This window comes from Indicator indicator (assembly GCF_027791375.1).
Source record: "Indicator indicator isolate 239-I01 chromosome Z unlocalized genomic scaffold, UM_Iind_1.1 iindZ_random_scaffold_139, whole genome shotgun sequence".
Taxonomy (NCBI): domain Eukaryota; kingdom Metazoa; phylum Chordata; class Aves; order Piciformes; family Indicatoridae; genus Indicator; species Indicator indicator.
In genome coordinates, this window is record NW_026539157.1 from 47,777 (window position 1) to 67,652 (window position 19,876).

Here is a 19,876-nt window from a genome sequence, read left to right on the forward strand (position 1 = left end):
ATGTCTAGCATGTAATTTATGTCAGATTTCCTTTTATGTTCTTAAATCCTTTAACTGTACTAATCAATCACACTACATGCAGGTATGTCATTGTTGTAATACATGCAGATGTAAAATATTTTTCCTTGTATATAATTTGAGTAAACTTCCCTGCAAAAATGTATCATAAAGTCTGATACATATTACCTGCTTTTCTCCCACAGAACACTAACATGTTAACTTTCAGGTTACTACAAAACAGACAATACACCACACAAAAAACATGAACATTTTCACTCAGCTAAGATATAAGGAAAAAAAAAAGCAAGATCTCTTATGCCAGAAAATAGACACTTTGTGCTATTCTCCAAGTTCACAATCATTACACAGAAATATAGCACCTGTATTGTTCATCCACAATGGACTGGAATGGAATCACTGCTTTTAGGAAGTGCAAAGACTATATGTTGATTTGCTAAGAGTACAACCTGGACATGGTCCTTTCCATCTTCTCAATATCCTAAATTGCACTGACTGGTACAGTTGTTCAAAAATTAATGTATTTTTGTTCTGTTAGATACTGCAGAAGGTTGTACTGGCTCTGGCTGGGATGCTTCACAGCCACCAGTATGGTGCTGTGTTCTATTCTGTTGACATCATACAAGTGTTTCAGCTGTTGCTGAACAGTGATTGCACAGGACCAAGGCCTTTTCGGTTTTTCATGATGCACCCTTGCAGAGTTGTCTGAGACTGGGAAAGATGTTTGGAGAGGACAGAGTTGGAACAGATAAGCAGAACTGACAGAAAGGATATTCCCTGTCATATAACATTGTGCTCAACAACAAAACCCTTGGGTTTGCTCTTTTTTGATGCAGCTGTTGCTTGGGGATTGGCTGGGCACCAGTCTACTGGTGGGAGATGGTGACTGACTACTTCTGCAATCTCCAGTACTACTTCTCAATTCAATCCAACATCACAGGATTTAACATAGCTAACCTGTTGGTGAGCAAAATAGCTTTGCCATTAAGTTTTAACAATACTATTCATCTATTATTGTTTCAGATGTGAGGTTCTGAAAAGAGATTGATCATTTTTTAGAATTCCTGCTCAAGCTTGTTCCTCTCCTCTTACCCATAAATCACTATAAACAATTTGCTCAGCAACTAGCCCATCATGCAAGCAGTAAATTACCTGAATTCTCAAAGCAACTACGGGCTTCAGCAATTTGCTAAATATAAGCAAGCTTGGAGATAGCAAATTTCCCAAAAGGATTAAGGAAATACTTAACAGAGCTAGAACCAATATGCCTCTAACAAAACAGCCCTTTTTAGATAAAGTAGCCATCTCATATAATTCAGATTCAGTTCATGGGAACTATTTTTTTGCTGTAGATACACCCACAGCTTCAGCATTTCTCCAAAACAGCCTTACTAGGAGTAATTCTTTGCATTCTTGTGTACTTGAGTCCTCCTTTGAGCTACCATGTCATCCCAAGTCTCCCATATCAAGAGCTTGCCTTCCCTGGAGTGAACATTAAAAAGCAGTCCACTAAGTTTCATTATTATTTTTTTTAAATATGTTTTAATTCATCATCTGCTTGATAACACAAAAATGTCATTTCTTGCCTCTTATCTGCTTTAGCCCAGACACAATCACATTAGTTCATACTCACTTATGTAGCTGCAACATATGTAGCTGCTGGATTAAACAGGTCATTTCCAAGACAGTTCAACTAAAGGGACTAAACACAGCAGTATCTATGTTTTAGAGCATTTCAGAAATAATATAAATGGACTGTATCATAGCTAATATAGATATTTCAGAACAGTTTCTACAGCTTCTCTTTGAGTTAAAAGTCAAGCACAGAACCACCACAGCAAAGCTTGTCCTTAGCACAATCTTGTGGTATATAAAGAAAACAGATTGTGACAAGAGAACAAAAAAGAACTTCTGCTTACAGCCTAGCTTTTACATCTTTTTGCCTACTTTGTACAATCATAATAGTGTAGAACCCCAAGAAGGCTTGTAAATGTTTAACATTAAACAGTCATGGCAAGAGAAAACAGTGAAATTAAAGTCATGGCATCTTTCAAGTATGGCAGTCTGGTGGTGTAAGTGAACTGAACATTTAGACACAACCAGACCTTCAGTCTGGAAGAAAAAACATGGCCTAAACACCTGTCTGTGCCTCTCTCCCTCTTACACTGGTTATTCTAACAAGGTTATTTCTTCCTTACACAACTAGCTTTGTTTATGGTCTTCCCTAATAACACGTTCAACATTGTCATAATTTATTCAAGATACTTTATATACATACTAACATATGGACATATTTGTACATATGTATGTGTACTCAGATATATTAAAATATTTATAGTATTGTAGTGTTTGTGGTGTTTTGTGTGGCTTTTATTTTTTTTTCCTAAAGGAATTGACTATATTACTGGTTTTAGAATTAAACTCTTAATGACCAGGGCTGTTCACAAAGACAATTACCTCTTCCTGGCACTCACCCAAAATAGTGCATTAGCTGTCCCTAGCCTGATCACTTTGCATTTGGATCAAAGTTGCACTTGCACTCAGACTACAAGCAGAATGCACTTGTGTTTACCCACTATGTATTCTGTAGACATAAGTTGCAGTTGCCTGCAAAACCAGTGGGTCCCATTGTCCCTCAAAACCAGGAAAGCTGAAAATTGTGCTCAATATATCCTTTTAATATGTCAAAGCTGTCTGCAATTCTAGTTTAATTCTGCAGATTACTTTCTTTGAGATTCCTGGGGCCCAGTGCTGCTGCTGCTTCTTTTAAGAATAAGAAGTCAGCAGGGATATTAAAGGTAACTGTAAAATGTGGTCTGAGGAAAAGATACCCCTAAGTTTATTTAAAAGATACTTGTTTCACTTTTTGCCCAACACCTTTATGTTGTGTGCTGTAAAAGGAATCAAAATGAAAAGGTAAAATGCCTAGACTGAATTCTGATTTTGAATGAAGTCTTTGGCATTACCTGTCAGAAAGCCAAGGAGCTTTTTATGTGACAGTGTAAGAACACAGGTTTACTATCCTTAGCTGTTAAGGAACCATCTATTTCCATCTATTGTGGGAATGCTCCACATTCACTAAACTGCAAAGTCAACTATCTTGGATTAATTCAGGCACTGAGATTAATGGAGGCTCAGGGGTGACCTCATTGCTGTCTACAACTACTTGAAGGGAGGTTGTAGCCAGGAGGGGGTTGGTCTCTTCTCCCAGGCAATCAGCACCAGAACAAGAGGACACAGTCTCATGTTGCACAGGGGAAGTTTAGGCTCGAGGTGAGAAGAAAGTTCTTCATGGAGAGAGTTGTTAGCCATTGGAATGTGCTGCCCAGGGAGGTGGTGGAGTCACCATCCCTGGAGGTGTTCAAGAAGGGATTGGACGTGGCACTTGGTGACATGGTTTAGTAGTAATGAGGTCTTGGTGACAGGTTGGATTTGATGATCCTTGAGGTCTTTTCCAACCTTATTGATTCTGTGATTCTGTGAATAACTCAAGCTAACTCTCTCATTTCTTCAGCTTTTTCTTATGCATAAACAATGGATCTGGTGAACAAAGTCTGACAGAAATGAGACTGTCAGTGAGCTGAGGTAGATGACCAAGTGTTCATCATTATGCTGTATGTGTCTGACTGATTTATCTCACACTGATTTAGGTAAATTAAATTTCAGTGATATATGTAGATCAATATATATCTGGTTTCTTTCAGGATGGACTTATGTTATAATGTACTGATGGATCATTTTCTGACTTCATTCCTCTTGTGTTTTAGGCTTGTGGTAATTGTCAGCCAATGAGTATATCCGAAGCTAAATTCACGCTACTTAATCCTCAGTTTATAGTTGTACTTTGCTGATGTAGCTTATTTCTGCACATTGAGTAAGTTACACTGACCCTTCTCAGCACAATGAAAACATTTTGGTGGGTACAGAAGAAGTTTTGATTGCTTAATTTACACCTTCTTTTGCAAAAGAGATGCATACTCTTATTTTTTTTGAAAACTCCAAAATTGTTAAAATTCTTATAGCAGATTTTTAAGCAGAATTAATTAGAATCTCTGAAGTCTCGCCTGTTTAGAAAGTGAGCAGTCATAAAGTCTTTAGTTTCTTTCTGTGCCCTTGATCTTAGTAGTTTAAAAAAGCATTTCTACCCTACTCATGATCTTGTTTCAACCTGCTGCAGTTCCAGTGCAATCTTTCAACAAATGCCTACGATAAATATTTCTACAGGTCTTTCTGTAAAATTTGGCAGCAACATAACATAGCTTTGTGAACATTATTTTTAACTAGGAAGGAAAAAGACAGACTGATGCAATGTCGGCCAGAAAGTATTCTGCTTTTGTAAGTATAGTTTACCAAACACCCATTAGCCAAAGCAAGGAAAAGGGCTGGTCAGATCTGACCTACCACTAGAATAACCAGGAGGCAGAGTAACATAACGCGAGTGCAAGTTAGCTCAGTAATTATTAAGAGTAAATTATCTAATGAGCAGGTTTTAAACAATTTATTGTAAATCTATGAAAAAAAATACATTATGCTAGTATGGTTATCACCTAGTATAGGAAATTACAGTATTGGTGATTTACATTTCTGTCACAACATCATATTTTAATATGTTAATTTTACACATACTAACTGATCCCCTTCAGACTTGACAGGAAAATACAGGTCACCAAGTTGTACACCTGCTTAACTACATTATTTCTGTAATAAAACCATTGGATCTCAAAGCCTTTTTCCACCTTCCTGAAATGAGCATGATCCTTTTCTGTAGAACACCTGTAGGGAGCCTGACATTTGTGTTAATATCTAGTAAAATACCAATGATTTGGAAGAATCATTCACCCAACAGGACAGATTCTTTTTTAAATTTTAATACCTACTAAGGAGATATGATCTTGACTATCAAACATGCTACATATCAGAGAGCAAGTATCAAAAAAAAAAAGGTAAGTTAAGTCTCTATTTAATTATGTCCTGATCAAATAAAATAAATGCTAGACCACTTCTTTAAATACAGAAGCACCACGGAATTCTGAGAGAGAAACATTCAGCCTCATAAGGATGAACGAATACAAAAGAAAGGTCCTGATTACATTAAACTACAGTTGAATGAACATGAAATGGAACAGTGAAGAAATGTAGAGGTTTGAGAAGAGCAAAAAACTTCTAAAACTACAGCAATTTTTTATTGAATGTTTCCAAATAATCCATACTGCAGCCACAAAAGCAGCATATGACCTTAGAAATATATCCCACTATGACAGAGGTGAAACTGCCCTGAAAAATCTGTACTATGGACCCACAGAGAAGATAATAGTACTGCAAACATTCAGGTCAATATGCAGCATTAGCAATCATCTGTGGGTGTCAGAAAGTGTTACAGCAAATGGATGAGCACAGCATGCTTTTAATGTGTTCTGGACACTAGCCACAATACGGACCATGCCTTCCACATGCTGGGGTCGATAGCATGTCTAGATTTTTTTCCCACTGTATTTCACTCTGTGCCTGATCTATGCTACTCTTGACCACGACACACTCTTAGAAAGTACAGTGTAAAAAAGAGAAAAAATATCTCTTAATTTCTAAATTAGGTTTGGTTAAGGAGCACTCCAGACCTGCTCATCCCTTTAAAACTTACTAAGTTGTAATACTGGCATTGTACATGTATACTGAAAAGCACAAGCAAGATTAAACTAGAAGTGAAACATCATGGGTTTTGCTTAAAGTTGTATCAAAAGTTTGAAAATGTTGCTTTTTCCAAGGCAAAAGTGATCCTCACCTCACTATTATTTTTTAAAGGGGAAAAACAAACAAACAAACAAAAAAACCCAAACAAACAAAACCAAAAACATACCGTTTCATTAACATGAACTGAGACATGACAATATTACTACTGGAGACAAACCTGAAATGCCTTGAAAGTCAAGTCTGCTTTTACAATATGACTGGAGAGACACATAAGACTAAAAAAAAAAAAAAAAACAAAAAACCAAACAAAAACCCCTAAAAAATTAAGATCTTTCGTTTTACCTCTCCAGAATTCAAAACAGGATTCTGTTTGTAGCAATTTCGTGGACCTGGAGATGGCATAGGTCCAGTTAAAAGCATATTTGTAATCTAACAACCAACGTGACCTGGAACAATGTGACCTGGACAGGCTGGAGAGCTGGATGCAGGCAAACCTCATGAAATTCAATAAGGACAAGTGCAAGGTCCTACATCTGGAGAGAAATAACAACATGCACCAGTACAGGTTAGGGGCTGCCCTCCTGGAAAGCAGCTCCACAGAGAAAGACCTTGGAGTGCTGGGGGACAGCAAGTTCTCCATGGAACAACAATGTGCTCTTGTGGCCAAGAGAGCCAATGGGATCCTGGGATGTATCAAGAAAGATGTGTCCAGCAGGTGTAGGGAAGTTCTTCTACCTCTCTACTCTGCCCTGGTGAGACCACACCTGGAATACTGCATCCAGTCTGGGGCTCCCCAGTACAAGAGAGACAGAGACCTGCTGGAGAGAATCCAACAGAGAGCCACAAGGATGATTAGGGGACTTGAGCATCTCCCCTATGAAGAGAGACTGAGATCCCTGGGAGCTGTTTAGTCTTGAGAAGACTGAGAGGGGATCTCATAAATGGCTATAAATATGTGAGGGGTGGGTGTCAAGTGGAGGGGGCCAGGCTGTTTTTGGTGGTTCACAGTGATAGACAAGGAACAATGGGTTCAAACTAGAACATAAAAGATTTCACCTCAACATGAGGAGAAACTTCTTTATAGTGACAGTGATGGAGCACTGAACAAGCTCCCCAGGGGGGTTGTGGAGTCTCCTTCTCTGGAGATTTTCAAAACCCACCTGGATGCATTCCTGTGCGGACTACACTAAGCAACCCTGCTCTAGCAGGGGGGCTGGACCTGATGATCTCTTGAGGTCCCTTCCAACCTCTGATATACTGTGATCTTTAAAAATGGCAAACTCATGTACTGTTTACTTAAGGTTTATCTGGATAAGAATAAAAAGAAACTTCAAAACAGACTTGTAATTACAAGTGATCACGTGTCCTTCTTGAACTGCTTTAATAAAGTTGGTGATATGCTGATCCCTGTTGTTTTTTACCCTATGACAAAGTTATAAATATCACATTTCAGTGCTAAATCTTTTCAAATTTAGTGAATAAAAATGAATCAACATCTCATCAAATATGATTTGTTGTTTCTTTTCCTCAATTTTAATGTTCGCTATTTGAAGTTGCAAGTAATCCAAATTCAGCCTTACAAAAAAACCCCAACAAACCAAAACCAACTTCCTTCAGATCTTCCATAGGTGTAATTGACATCCTGCTAAAATGTTTCATACACAGAATTTGTGCCCATCTGACTGTAGTAGCATATTTAGTATCTTTCAGATAAAATGAAGCAAAGTTTGAGTCTTTCAACAAAAAACAGCCTTTCAAACTTCTTTATCTATATAAATAGCTAACAGCTAGCAGCCAACCTCCATCTCCAGGTTAAAATGCTGGAAGTAAATATGAAGCTAGAACCATTTTTAGCAGACTGAAATGCTGAATTTCGCCAAACCAACTACCCATGGAGGGTGCTATACCAGGCTATACTAGCTGAAGCTTTTAAGCCCTTTTGGCTTAAAATTCCAAGAGCTTCTTTGGTTCCAACAGAATGCACTGCAGTATTCTGTTCCGGGAGGCACAAGGTATCATTAACCAGGTAATACAGAAAGTATATATTAAAAATCAAACAGAAGTCTTGTGCCTATAGCAAAGGACATCTCATGAGAAGATAACAGTAATCATTTAAGAACTAGAAACTGCAGAGCAAAATCAGGCACTCTGTGTATCAGTCTTTTGGCATTACCTGATCCCTCCTCTGACTAAAAGTCATTATTCACACCATGTGGTGCAGACCTCAGCTTATTCTATACCACCCACTCATGCCATATTGCTCTTCTCATACTCTTAGCAAAGAATTCTACATAGCAGGCTTTCGAGGCATTGTGGGTTGATCCTAGCTCAGCAACAGATATTAATCATAAGCATCAATGCAGTTACCAGAGATATGAGTGAAGCAGGAAGGTATCACAGTCATTAGTAATATTTTCCATTGCTCCCACTACTGAGAGAATACTACATATTAAGATAGAGTGTAGAAATAAGGTGCAAGATTTGCACCACATGGCTAGGAAAAGACAAATATGGCCTTTGCCAACAATCAACCTAGAAAGTGAGAGAACTGGACAGGAAAATCTGGGAGACAACAGAGATGGATTAAAGAAGTATGGTTGTATTGAAAAGGGCTGGTTAGGGGTCTTCTGAAATAATTTTGTTATTCACAGAATACAAATTAAGAAAAATTGAGAAACTACAAAAGCTTAAATATCATATTGTTGTGCTGCAACTGTGCCTCCATTCCATTGCTCCAGTCATAGCAACTAGTGCTGAGTGTTAATGGAATACAAAAATACCACAGGTGATTTTTTGTTTTGGTATGCTAATAGTATTGCTTTTCTCTTGCAAAGAGATCCTCTCCTCTATTGCTGAAGGATTTACAGTTTTCTTCTACCAACCCTGTAACACTAGGAATCCACCACCAAGCCAACACTTGAGACTAAAACCTGCCACTATTCTCTCACAACATCTGGATAGCTCTTTAATGGTTAGAGTGGTTTGAATTACCTTCTGAAGGCAAAATACACTTGCACTCACAGATCAGGAAAAGTCCTCTAAAAAATATCACTCGTTCACTTTTCTAATAATTGTGTAGTTTTGGAAAACTAGACCATAGTTTAAAGTCAGAGTTTACAATGACACCTTGAATAACTTCTGGAAGTTGTTATGTTTTTGCGCAGATCCAGTCAAATCATGTTAGTCAGAAAACCTTCCTGACCACAGAAAGGATTCTTCAATACCAGACTACATAAAACCACTACAATGCCACTGTTTTATCATCACACAGTTTGTATTATACATAGATTGTTCAGTGCTGTGCAACAGAGAAAATGGTCTGTATTAGCAGCCTAACTTAGAGAACAAATTCAGGTTTGTGCTGTGGATAGAACTGCCCTTCTCCAGGCACCCATCACATACATACATAAACATACATGCTAGTCTTGTCCCAGTATGGATGCTAGACATTCATTTCACTAGTTTCCTGAAGAGGTGACAAACCAATGCAGATTCTCTTTTTGCTTAGTGTCGTGGGTTGAGTTGAACCTGCTGATGGTATTCAGTACCATGCTGCCTTTGTGCCAGCTTCAAAATAAAGCGCTGGCTGGAGCAGAGTATAATGGGGCTTGAAGTTCAGATTGCAACATGAGAGACTTCCTGTTCCGGTAGCTGCGTCCAGTGTCTGAGTTTGGGGCGTTGGTCTTTTCTGCTGGACTGTCTGTTGCATGCTCGGGTGGGGCGAACCAAAGTGCTGCTGCTTTTGCACTTTCCAGTGCTTTTCTGCAAACAGACGAAGGTAATTGCACATTGTATTATCTCAGTAAATTCCTTATCTCAATCCAGGGTTGGTTTTTTTTGTGTTACTTCTCCTCCTGTCTGTGTGGGGAGATGTGGGCATGTGAGAGAAGCCTGTGTTAACGCAGGACACAGAAATGCTTCTCTTTGCTTCTTGTTGTCAGGAGTGGTTTTCCTGGTAATTTATAATTATTAGAAGGGGCAAGGTCAGACTCTGAAACTTTATAAATTACAAAATCTTTCAAGCAAACATAGAGTTGTGTCCAACATTTGCTGTCTTTTAAGTACATATCTGAGTTAGAAAAAGCAACCATTTCAAATACTTTTCTTTAAACCAGTGGAAATTTTGCAGGAAGACAGAAGAAAATGGTAGAAAAATGTACAGCAACAGAGCTGTTCTACCTTTGTTTCTATTGCAGGGTGACCATGTGGGAGCTTGGAAACATGCAACTAATCTGTTAAATAAGAATTTTTAGATGTGTGCTTCTTTATCGACAGAGAGGCAGGTTTCATGGCCAAAGCAGCAATGCAACTTGTCCTCTGGAAGCAGCTTAGTCATGAATGCAGCTGGTCTCTAAAAACAGTGAATACAATTACAAATTAAGCTAGTAAGGTGTTTATAAAATCTGGACCTCCCACTGGTTGCATAGCAATTTAGCATTGCGTTACAGGCACTAAGTACCTTCACCTCACCTGGCACCTGCACCCAGCAGGGCCATAGAGTATTATAAGGTGTTCATTCTACAGTACAGCAAATGAAACATTCAGGTAACTTGTATTTTGTGTTTTCTGTTAATTAATATGCCATTATCACCCTGTTGACAGAATATATTAAGAAATGCCAGGCTGGTGGAAAGGAGGAGAAGGATTAGATTGCTCAGAGCAGAGTTGCATAGCTCTGCCAGTACTGCTGCTCTTTACGTTTATGGAAACACTGGGACATGCTGTGTATTCTGACAAAATAGAGTAACTAACTTTAACACCTGACACAGACTCTCTAGTGTCCTCTCATTTCCTCTTAGAAAGGAGGGAAACCTCCTTTGGACCGACTTTGAGAGGAGAATCCTCAGACACATTTTATTTCACATGCCACCCACAGTTATATAGCCAGGGAGACTCACTGCTGGAACATAGCACAGGATATTCTGAAAGGACCATCTGAATATGCTTCTACATTTGAAAAGAACTTGAGCTGTGCTGTTTATACCTTTCAAAGCTGTTATACAAGATGGGCTGCAGGCTCTCTGGCTGTACTTTTAGTTATTCAGGTCAACCTCCAGACTAGGATTTCATCCACTTGGTTTTTATGAACATTTCCGACACAGTCAAGCATCTCTTGAAACTTGCAAGAGGGCTCGTGTACATGACTGAACAGGTTTTAAGAACTCTTTGAGGAGACTATCTCAGGATGCACCTATGGGGCCACTAGTCACTTTGGGTGCAACCCAGCTTTCACTAGAGACAATGACACATACAGAACGGCATCCATTGAAATCTCAGCTATAAGCTACTAATGACGAAGAGAAAGAATGTTAAAAGCTATGAAAAAGAAGGAAAATTATTTCTGTAAGTAGTTAAAACCTTTCTCCAACCCACATCCTCCAATACTGGTTACTTTACAAAGCAGAGTCTAGACATGTTGCAAACACAATCCTTAGCAATGTTTTAATTCAACAGAAGCCACTGTTTAGCCGTGAATTTAACAACTACTGATTCAAATGTTCTAGTCAGACACCTATCTACTACAGGAAAACAAATAGCAATATCCTGTGGATTACAATATAGCTGTTTCAATATATGCTTAAAAACACTGCTTTTGTTTTACTCCTAGCAGAGCTACAGCTTGGTATATACTCAAAATGAGAGCATATTTGGCTTTAGGGATACTAAAGCCATTTGTTTAGCACCTGTGCAAATTAAACTCAGAAAGAAACTTATCCTTGGGGCAATGCTTTCTGCCTCACACTCAGCATTACTATGGTGAGAACCTGTACAGATGGTTTCCCAGACAAAGATGGTTTGTAGCATTCAGCTGATGAAGAGCTCCTCACAGTCATATCCTTAACTACAGATGTACAGGAATGTTTTATCTTCTCCATTAAAGAATGTAATAATTTTAATTATGAATCTCCTCCTTGGCTTTCAGTGCAGCCATGTATTTTGGAACAAAGATTTCAACCACCTCCTTAAAACCTGTAGCAGTCAGTCCTATCACGTTCTCTCTCCAATCCTTGTCTAGTCCTTGAACAACTTATCCTGACATAAAAAAGTTAAAACTTTTCTCAGGTGGTTGGAAAGATCAGTTTACAGGTCTTTTCAGATTACAGGTTTAAAATTCTTAGTATTATGATTCCCTTTTGGCATTAACTGAAGTTATCCAATGACATGTGAAAATCTTACAGACTTTGGCTTTTTTTTTTTTTTTGTGGGTTAGATTGTTTTATTTTTTTATGTATTTCTGTGTTTGGCTTTTTTTTTTTTCTGGTTGTTTTTTGGTTTGGACTTTTTATCCCTTAGTAACATTCAGTAAACTAATTGGCACTGGTAATCTTGCTCTTCAAAATTGCTGTGTGGATGGACATTGTCACATTTTAGTCCAGATTTAAATTACTCCTGTCTCCTTCAGCTGCTTTTAACAGATGCAACTGACAGTTTCTTCAGCATTGTAAATAACTTTCTGATAAGCCAGAAAAAGCCTTTTGTTGTTGCAGTTATTTTAGAGCAGTATTTGGTCAAGCTACTTCTGAGTCATCACATCTCAAAGTCATCACTTTCCTAATTATCTCTTGTACAGAAGGCTTGCACTCACAAAAAACATGATGAAGTTTCAAGCAGTAACTGCTACATGTGTTTCAGTAACAATTTTAAAACATCTCTGCAAAAGATTACAGACAGATCCTTGATCTGAGACAGCCTTAGCATTGCTATCCAAATAGTTACACACTTCTCAAATTAAGAAATTAAATTACACACTGATGTCATCCTAGGCTCCAACTGCCCTACTAGGTAACCAGCTTCCATTCCATACCTGTAAGGATAAGTGCATGGTTGAAGACAAAATACAACACAGACAACTGACATGAAGGCAAAAGTAATCCACCACAGATAAATGCTTACAATCAGCAGATTTAATTATGACAATGAGGGCTGGTAAACAAAGACTACAAGTCTGCCTTTTAAACAAAAAAGTTCCCCTGTTATCATGAGATTCCCAATAATTTTTGTTCACACTCTTCTTCTTTCCAAACAGTAACCTGAAAACCATCTTTTGGAACATACATGTAAGATGACCAAGTTCCAAGAAATAAACTGCCTTCAATTTAATTAAATTCCAATTGCTTCTCAACATTTTAGATTCTCTGCCTTTTCAGTCCTGTAACTTCCATCTTCATTTGCTCCAAATTCCAGTATCCAGCTTCTCTTCCAGAACATGGACAGAACTGAAACACAGAGAAAATAACATGTCCACTGGAGAAAGCTTACTAGGTTTTGAGCCTGAAGGCAGAGAACAGACAAAGGCTCTTGTAACCTTTAAAAAATGAACATGTATTCTTTAACTATTTACTCTTAGAGGGCGAAAAAGTATCAAAGAGTAGAAATGCACTTTTTACCCATTACCTCTGCTCAATGCATCACAGAATGGTAGGGACCTCTGAAGATCATCTAGCCCAACCCCCCTGGAGAGCAGGATCACCTAGAGTAAATCACACAGGAACATGGTCAGGTGGGTTTTAAATGCTTTCAGAGAAGGAGACTCTACAGCATTTCTGGGCAGCCTGTTCCAGTTCATGTATTGGTATTGGTGTTAGTATGTATTCGTTATCATGCACCAGGTTCTTCCTGCTCACAAACAAAAGGCACTTTTACATTACTGTTAGCCATAAGTACTCACAAAAAGATGATGATCAAAGGGCTGGAGAAACTGCCGTATAAGGAAAGACTGAAGGGGTTTGGTGTTTTCTCCCTGGAGAAGCCTCAAGGGAGATCTCATGACAGTATTCCGATACTTAAAGGTCAGTATCTTCATGGGAGGCCATGTGGAGAAGACATAGGGCAACAGGTGCAAGTTGCACCAGAAGAGGTTTTATCTTGATCTAAGAATTTTTTTTTTTTTTTTTGCAGTGGGGACAACCTCCTGAGAGACATGGTGGCTTCCTTATTGATGATGGTGGTTTTCAAGACGCTATTAGACAGGGTGCTCAATAATCTCACCTAGGATCCCTTTCCCATGAATGGTTGAACCAGATGATCTTCAGGTCCATTCCAGCCTGGGCTACTCTATGAAAATCATGCTATTCTGCTGGTTTTATCAGAAAATTTATAATATACTTGATAAAAGCTATTGCTAGTCACAGAGGTCTGTGCAGAAGGGGCTTAGTCTTCACGTCTTTTCAGTCAAATTGTCAGTGGTTGGAGTTTGAAAAGCAACTTCAAAGCCAAAACACACCCTCTACCCTTGAAACAAAGTAATCAGGAAAAAAAACATCATGAAACTGCAATATATATTCTTTGAAACCAGGGCTGGCAAAAGACCCACTGTACACAGGCAGCATAACTGGAAGTCTCAAGTGAAGCATCTCTGCTATAATGATCCAGAATTGAGACACAAGTAGTTGTGATGCTGCTAGATAAGGTATCAGCAATGTTTCACTGACTCTTGCTCAAGTAGTAAGTAGTGGCTGCCATAGCTGATCAAGAATAGCCATCAGTGCTGACTGAGCATAACATGTAGATGTTCCAAATTCAAATCCTTTTGTCAGGCACTGAGTGAGATTTGCCAGTCAAAAACATACTTTTACATATGCATTAATTCAAACAACCTTGCTCACATCCTCCTTCCCAAGAGTCTGAAAAGACAGAAAACTTGGCAGAGTTCTGGTATTGCTTTTTTTTTTTTTCCCTAGATTTGATCATTTTCCTATGGATCACTCTAAAAATCCCTTTTACCCCAAGTGCCCTGATAGCACTGCCCAATCTGCACTATATGTAAAAACTGCAAACTCCCTTTATCACATTATGCAAATTAGTGGGTAGGAAGGACAGAACTTTTTAGCAAGATCCAAGATTACAAGCTTTTTCGGTGGACTTGAGATGGTCTCAGGGAAATAAGTATATTTTTATTTCTGGATGCCTTGTTTCTAGTTCTTAGAAGAGCTTCATTTAAGGGATTCAATGAGTAACTGCTTGCTATGAAACCAAGTCTAATCAAGCCCTCCTACACAGGCTTAGTCACTAGTAATTTTATATTTAAGATTTTATCTTCAATCAAATTTTAAGCAAAAATTCCACTTAAGCTAATAGAAAAACAGCACGTGAAACACAGCTTTGCACTCTTGACTAGACACTGAACTACATTTTGGCTTTGATTAAGTCAAACTGAAGCTATCGTACAAAACAGTGAATGTAGTAGCCTGCACCTACAGCACATATAAAGAGATGTTTCAAGCCACAGTTGGACATTTTTAAAAAGGTCTTTGAAAGAAACTGACAAATGCAATCTCCCCACAAATGTGAACTTCATAAAGCTAAGCAAATCTGAAGTTGTTCAAACCCCTAACATCTGGTAGAATAGTTACAGTAGCTCTGCTGTCCAACAGCAACCTTTATGTACATGGTAACAGTATGTCAGAAGAGAAAAAGACAAAAAGGAAAGAAAAAGGAAAAAAAAGAAAAAAGAGAAGGGCTGGCAGCATAATGATCATATTTGTTTTAATTTCAATCAGTAAAAATTACTTTTAGTTCTGCTTTATTTTGTCAGGGCTCTACGTTAATTAGCCTTTTAAAAATAGTTACACTAAACTAGAACTAGGAGAGCAAAGGGTTAGAAAATTCACAGTGAGAAAGCATAGGAAAATGCCTTTATCTCAAACAGTTTTAGCCAAGATCTGACATGCTCAGCTTCATAGCAATAGGATTGCTTCAATTTCTTTACCCTTTCCCCCTAAAAACCACTGCACACAGAACACCCAGTCTGGCACAAACAATATTTGATCCTCAGTAGTGTTCACAGGAAGGGATCTCATCTATCAGTCCCATCACTGCCATTTACCCTTCATTTCCACTTTTTTGGCCTGAAATACTTTTATGTGAAGCATGCTGTTTTTATTATTGCATGTAATGTAGACTATACTCAAATGTTTAACTTTTTTTTATGTTTCAAAAACATAGTGAGGAGTTGATCTGGGAATTTTTTAATTAAAAAACCAAAACAACTCACACTTTTTTTCTTCAGGTGTAAAGGAAAATTTCCCTTTGAGTAACCTGAAAACTTCCAAAGAAGTGAGACTTTTGAAGAAGTATCATTTTGGGCTGCAGAACAAACCTCACTGCTTATTTACTGCAGTGTGTAGCTGCTGCCATCATGTATTGAATGGTGATCTCAGGAGCATGACATACCAAAAAATAAGGCTGAAGCTGTAATTGGATATTATTAATCCTTCAGTGGAAGGTTCCATCTAACATACCGCTGGAAGAAAAGGGTACATGGTCACATTAACATCACAACAAATTTCATACTGAATCAAGGGCACACAGGCTACTAGGGGCTCAGCATATCCTAGGCTGAGCAGAGCACAGTGTTTTGACCTACACTAGCAATAACATCTTGTTTATCCTGTCACTTAATGACTTTATGCCTCAAATGTTTTCAGGATCCAACAGTCTCCATCATGGCCTTGGTAGGCAAAACTGAAAATAAAGAAAGGAAAGGAGATCTGGCCAAGCAGGTCCATATTTTGGGCTTGAGGGGAAAGCAACCATCACTGGCAATAGCAAAAGGATCAGAAGAAGAAAGATTCAAGTCTCAAGGCTTTCAGCCAGCAGATGTACAATTGTCACACACCTACAACACCATCCTGTCAGGTGCTTTAACTCAAAAGCCACACCCAGCATTTCCAAGGCAAATATTACCAGAATAATATGCTTAGCTCTTAACATTCCCCTGCAGCAGATGATACAGAAGAAGTAATCACTTCTACTATTTAATTCATGCTCTTCTAGCCCAAAGCAGTTTGATGAGAGTTCTCAAACCTTCCTCCATCTCTAAAGCTTCTACCATTTCCCTCTTCCTTAGAAGTATTCAGTCCAACAGATACTGCTAGTTTGTTTAGAAGCAAGGTAAGCACTAACAGATTATATAAAAGACAAGTGGAAGAACAATTTATTTGGAAGGACAAAATGACAGGAAAGGACATTGTCACATTTAGTCAGATTTAGAAATTTGTCAGCACATGCACAGTCACTGAGAAAGCACAGAAGTCAGGCTACATAATTGCACAATTTGTACAAAGCCATGTTTAAAAAAATTAAACTAAACAGAAAATAGCCACATGTCCAAAAATATCTTAACACAAATGAGAAACGAAGATAATGAACAAGATCAAGATGTCACCACAGTAACCAGTACCAAGTTTTTCACCTTACTAGAAGAGCCTGAATAACCTTGTTTTGCAAATGCTGACAAAAAGCTTGTCCCAAGTTTAAGCAAGCAAAAAAATAACAGATTTGTCTATCCAAAGTTCAGTCAGTGTGTTGCAGAAGCTGTCATCATAGTGTAACAAAAAGATAGCTTGATGGATGACACCCGCTTTTCTAAACTTCTAACCTTCTCCAATTTTTGCACTTGTTTACTACTGCAGCAGCTGCAAACTACTTTCCTACATGCTTATGGCTTCTTAGGCCTTGCAGGAAACCTAAAGAACAGTGTGTTACAAAGAGATGTGAAATAAGAAGCCAGATAGAAGTTTTGGCTTTGATTTAGCAATGAAATGCAGGAAAAAAAAATAGGGAGAAACAGTGTGATTTTTACTTGATACTGTTCTTAAATTGATCAGATCCATACAATGTCACAAAGAGAACTGCAGAGAGGAAAGTGACATATTAATAACTTGTAGAAACCTTAGAAGAAAAATCCTTAGATTGCTAAAAAGACTAGAGGAAAACACCAGGAAGGCATTTCACTTTCATGCTTCTGGATTACAGAATTGACAAAGAACAGAAGTCAAGGATGGTAGGCCTAAAACATGTTCATGTTGAGGGCAGGGAAGAAAAAGAAGGAAACTGGGTGGTAGGATGAAGAAGAGGCAAACTGAAGACTGTGACATGCAACTTGCTCGCGTAAAGTAGGTGAAGAGACCAGCATGAAAACAAGAGGTATTGAAAGCAAATCACTCTTTTTTTCCTCCCCATTAATAGGCCTAACAGTCATGGCATATCTAGACATTCACACCAAGAACTCTGTTTACCTTGTTTTTATCTGTAGTCCAACATCTTTAACAGTTTTATATTATACACTACCTGAAAATCAACCTTATGCAAGCTTAATATTAAATACAAAATACAATGACAAGCTGGAACTTCAAAATTAAAACAGAAATTCTCAGTGATCATTATATTAAAGTACATCGATACTTTGATATGCGAGGACCTCTTGAACCATCTGACGCTACAAAATAGCAAGTGTGCTTTATAAATTACTTCTTTGGTTTCTTTTAACTACTAACACAATATCCATTCTTCATTTCCCTTTTCCATTACCATGCTTATTCATAAAAAACTTACAAACATATTCAACTTTGTTTTTGTATTTGTAAAGTTGCCCAGAGACTGATGGCATGGCATTATACTTGTTCACAAAGGATGAGATTGCTTTGTTTGCTATAAATGTTTGAGTTCCAACATAGCTGCATAAAGTCACCTCTAACTCTTCCAGCAAAATCCGCATATCCCAGTAAGTTCCAAGTCATTTTCAAATAAGCTTAGTGGCAAGGCCTACAGAAAGTACTGCTACCAAGAAAGGGTCTTTTGGGACCTTGCATAACAATTACACACTAATACAAATGGAAGCCAAGTATGCTTGCACATCTCAGTTACCCTGCATCATCAGTAGCATAGCTGCTCAGTGTTCAGTAGCTGCTTGCTCATTTGCTTGTGAAGACTGTTTTTTCTTTCTTGTTTTTTTTTTTCCTTAAAAAACTAAAGCCAGTTTTACAGCATCATCAGAAAAACAAATTTATTGAGATGGTGATATACAAAGTAGGGCAAGCACCTGCGTGAAGGCAGCAAACAAATTAGAAGTTCTTAACTAAATACAGCACAGTTCCATCGTGGACCACTGCCAATAAAAAAACCTCCCAGGCAAATTATAAATAGCTGTTTGAGATTTACAGTGCATCTTCTGCACAGTCTCTTAAGACCAGCGATAAGAAATTGAGTCATTAAATACGGGGCCAAATTTTCAGCCCGAAAACATACACTGTCTTTTTGGGAATTATCCATCAGCAGGAAACAGGTACGATGCAGAAAAATACACTTACAACAAAGAGAGATTAGCGCACCTTTTTATTTATTGATACACCAGCTTTCAGTACTCTTAACGAGCTGACCGCGAAATTTAGGCGAACAGCGAGTCACGGCGAAGTGCCACTCTGTGAGAAAATGAGCTGGAAAGTTACACGTCCGCCACGCCATTCAGCTGAGGTGCCTTCTCCTCCCGCTCACCTGGGCAACAGCTGAGGAGGCACCACGGCAACCGCTCCTGGGAGCGGCCGTCGCCGCTGCCAGCGGCGCGGCCTGCGCAGCGCCGCCTGCCCGCGTCGCGCTGGCTCAAAGCTGTACCCGGCAGACCATACGAGGAGCGCTGCCTGCTGAGGGCCGGAGCCGTCAAAAGAGGCGGCGCTGCAAGAGAAGCTACAAATGGCCTAAGAACTCAACAGTGTCCCCTCGGCCGGCGGCCGACTACTCACCATCTCCTGCTTCAGGAGGTGAAGTTTCGTCTCCAGCCTGGCTGGGGCGGCTGCGCGATAGCGCCGGGGGCCGGAGGCCGCAGCAGGGCCGCGGACGGACGCAGCAGGAGGGTGCTCCGAGAGCTCCTCCCCGCGCAACGGCCGTGCCAGGCTTTCGGGCACCTTGCGCCCCAGCTTTTGCTCCACGTCATGGAAGTCTGGCGGGGCGCCGGAGTCCATGGCTTTCCCTGGAGGGACCTGCGGGTGCGCGGCGGCGCTGGCACTACCCACGGCCGCCCGGTCCCTGCACGGGCGCGGAGGCGCGATAATCCGCGACAGCGCCGGGGTTGGCGGCCGAGCCGCTCAGGTAACCCGCCGCAGACATGGGGATTTCCAGGGCGAACCAGCCCCGCGCCCTTCCCCGCCACCGAGCGGAAAGACAGAAGCGGGCAGGCGGGGGCGACGGAAAAAACAACCCCCTAAGCGAAGACAGGGAGTGCCCCGCCCCTGCTTTGGCAGCGGGACCGCGATGAGCCCAGACAACGGCTGCCCGTCTCGGGCACCGGCATCCGAGTCTTGATGTGGCTCGGCTGCAACTTTAAAGCCCGCTGGCAGGTGGAAGAGGCGCGGCATGGCCCTGCTACCGTAATGCCTGGAGAAGAGCCGCGGCA

General features: G+C 39.6%; 1 protein-coding gene across 1 annotated transcript in view; it reads right to left on the reverse strand.

The window, feature by feature from the left end:
- Window positions 1-19,445, reverse strand: part of LURAP1L (leucine rich adaptor protein 1 like) — a 28,104-nt gene extending 8,659 nt beyond the window's left edge. The window contains exon 1 of the mRNA XM_054398368.1: window positions 19,227-19,445. Coding sequence (XP_054254343.1) covers window positions 19,227-19,445 — 219 coding nt within the window. The remainder of the gene's footprint in view (window positions 1-19,226) is intronic.
- Between the last annotated feature and the right edge of the window lie 431 nt (window positions 19,446-19,876).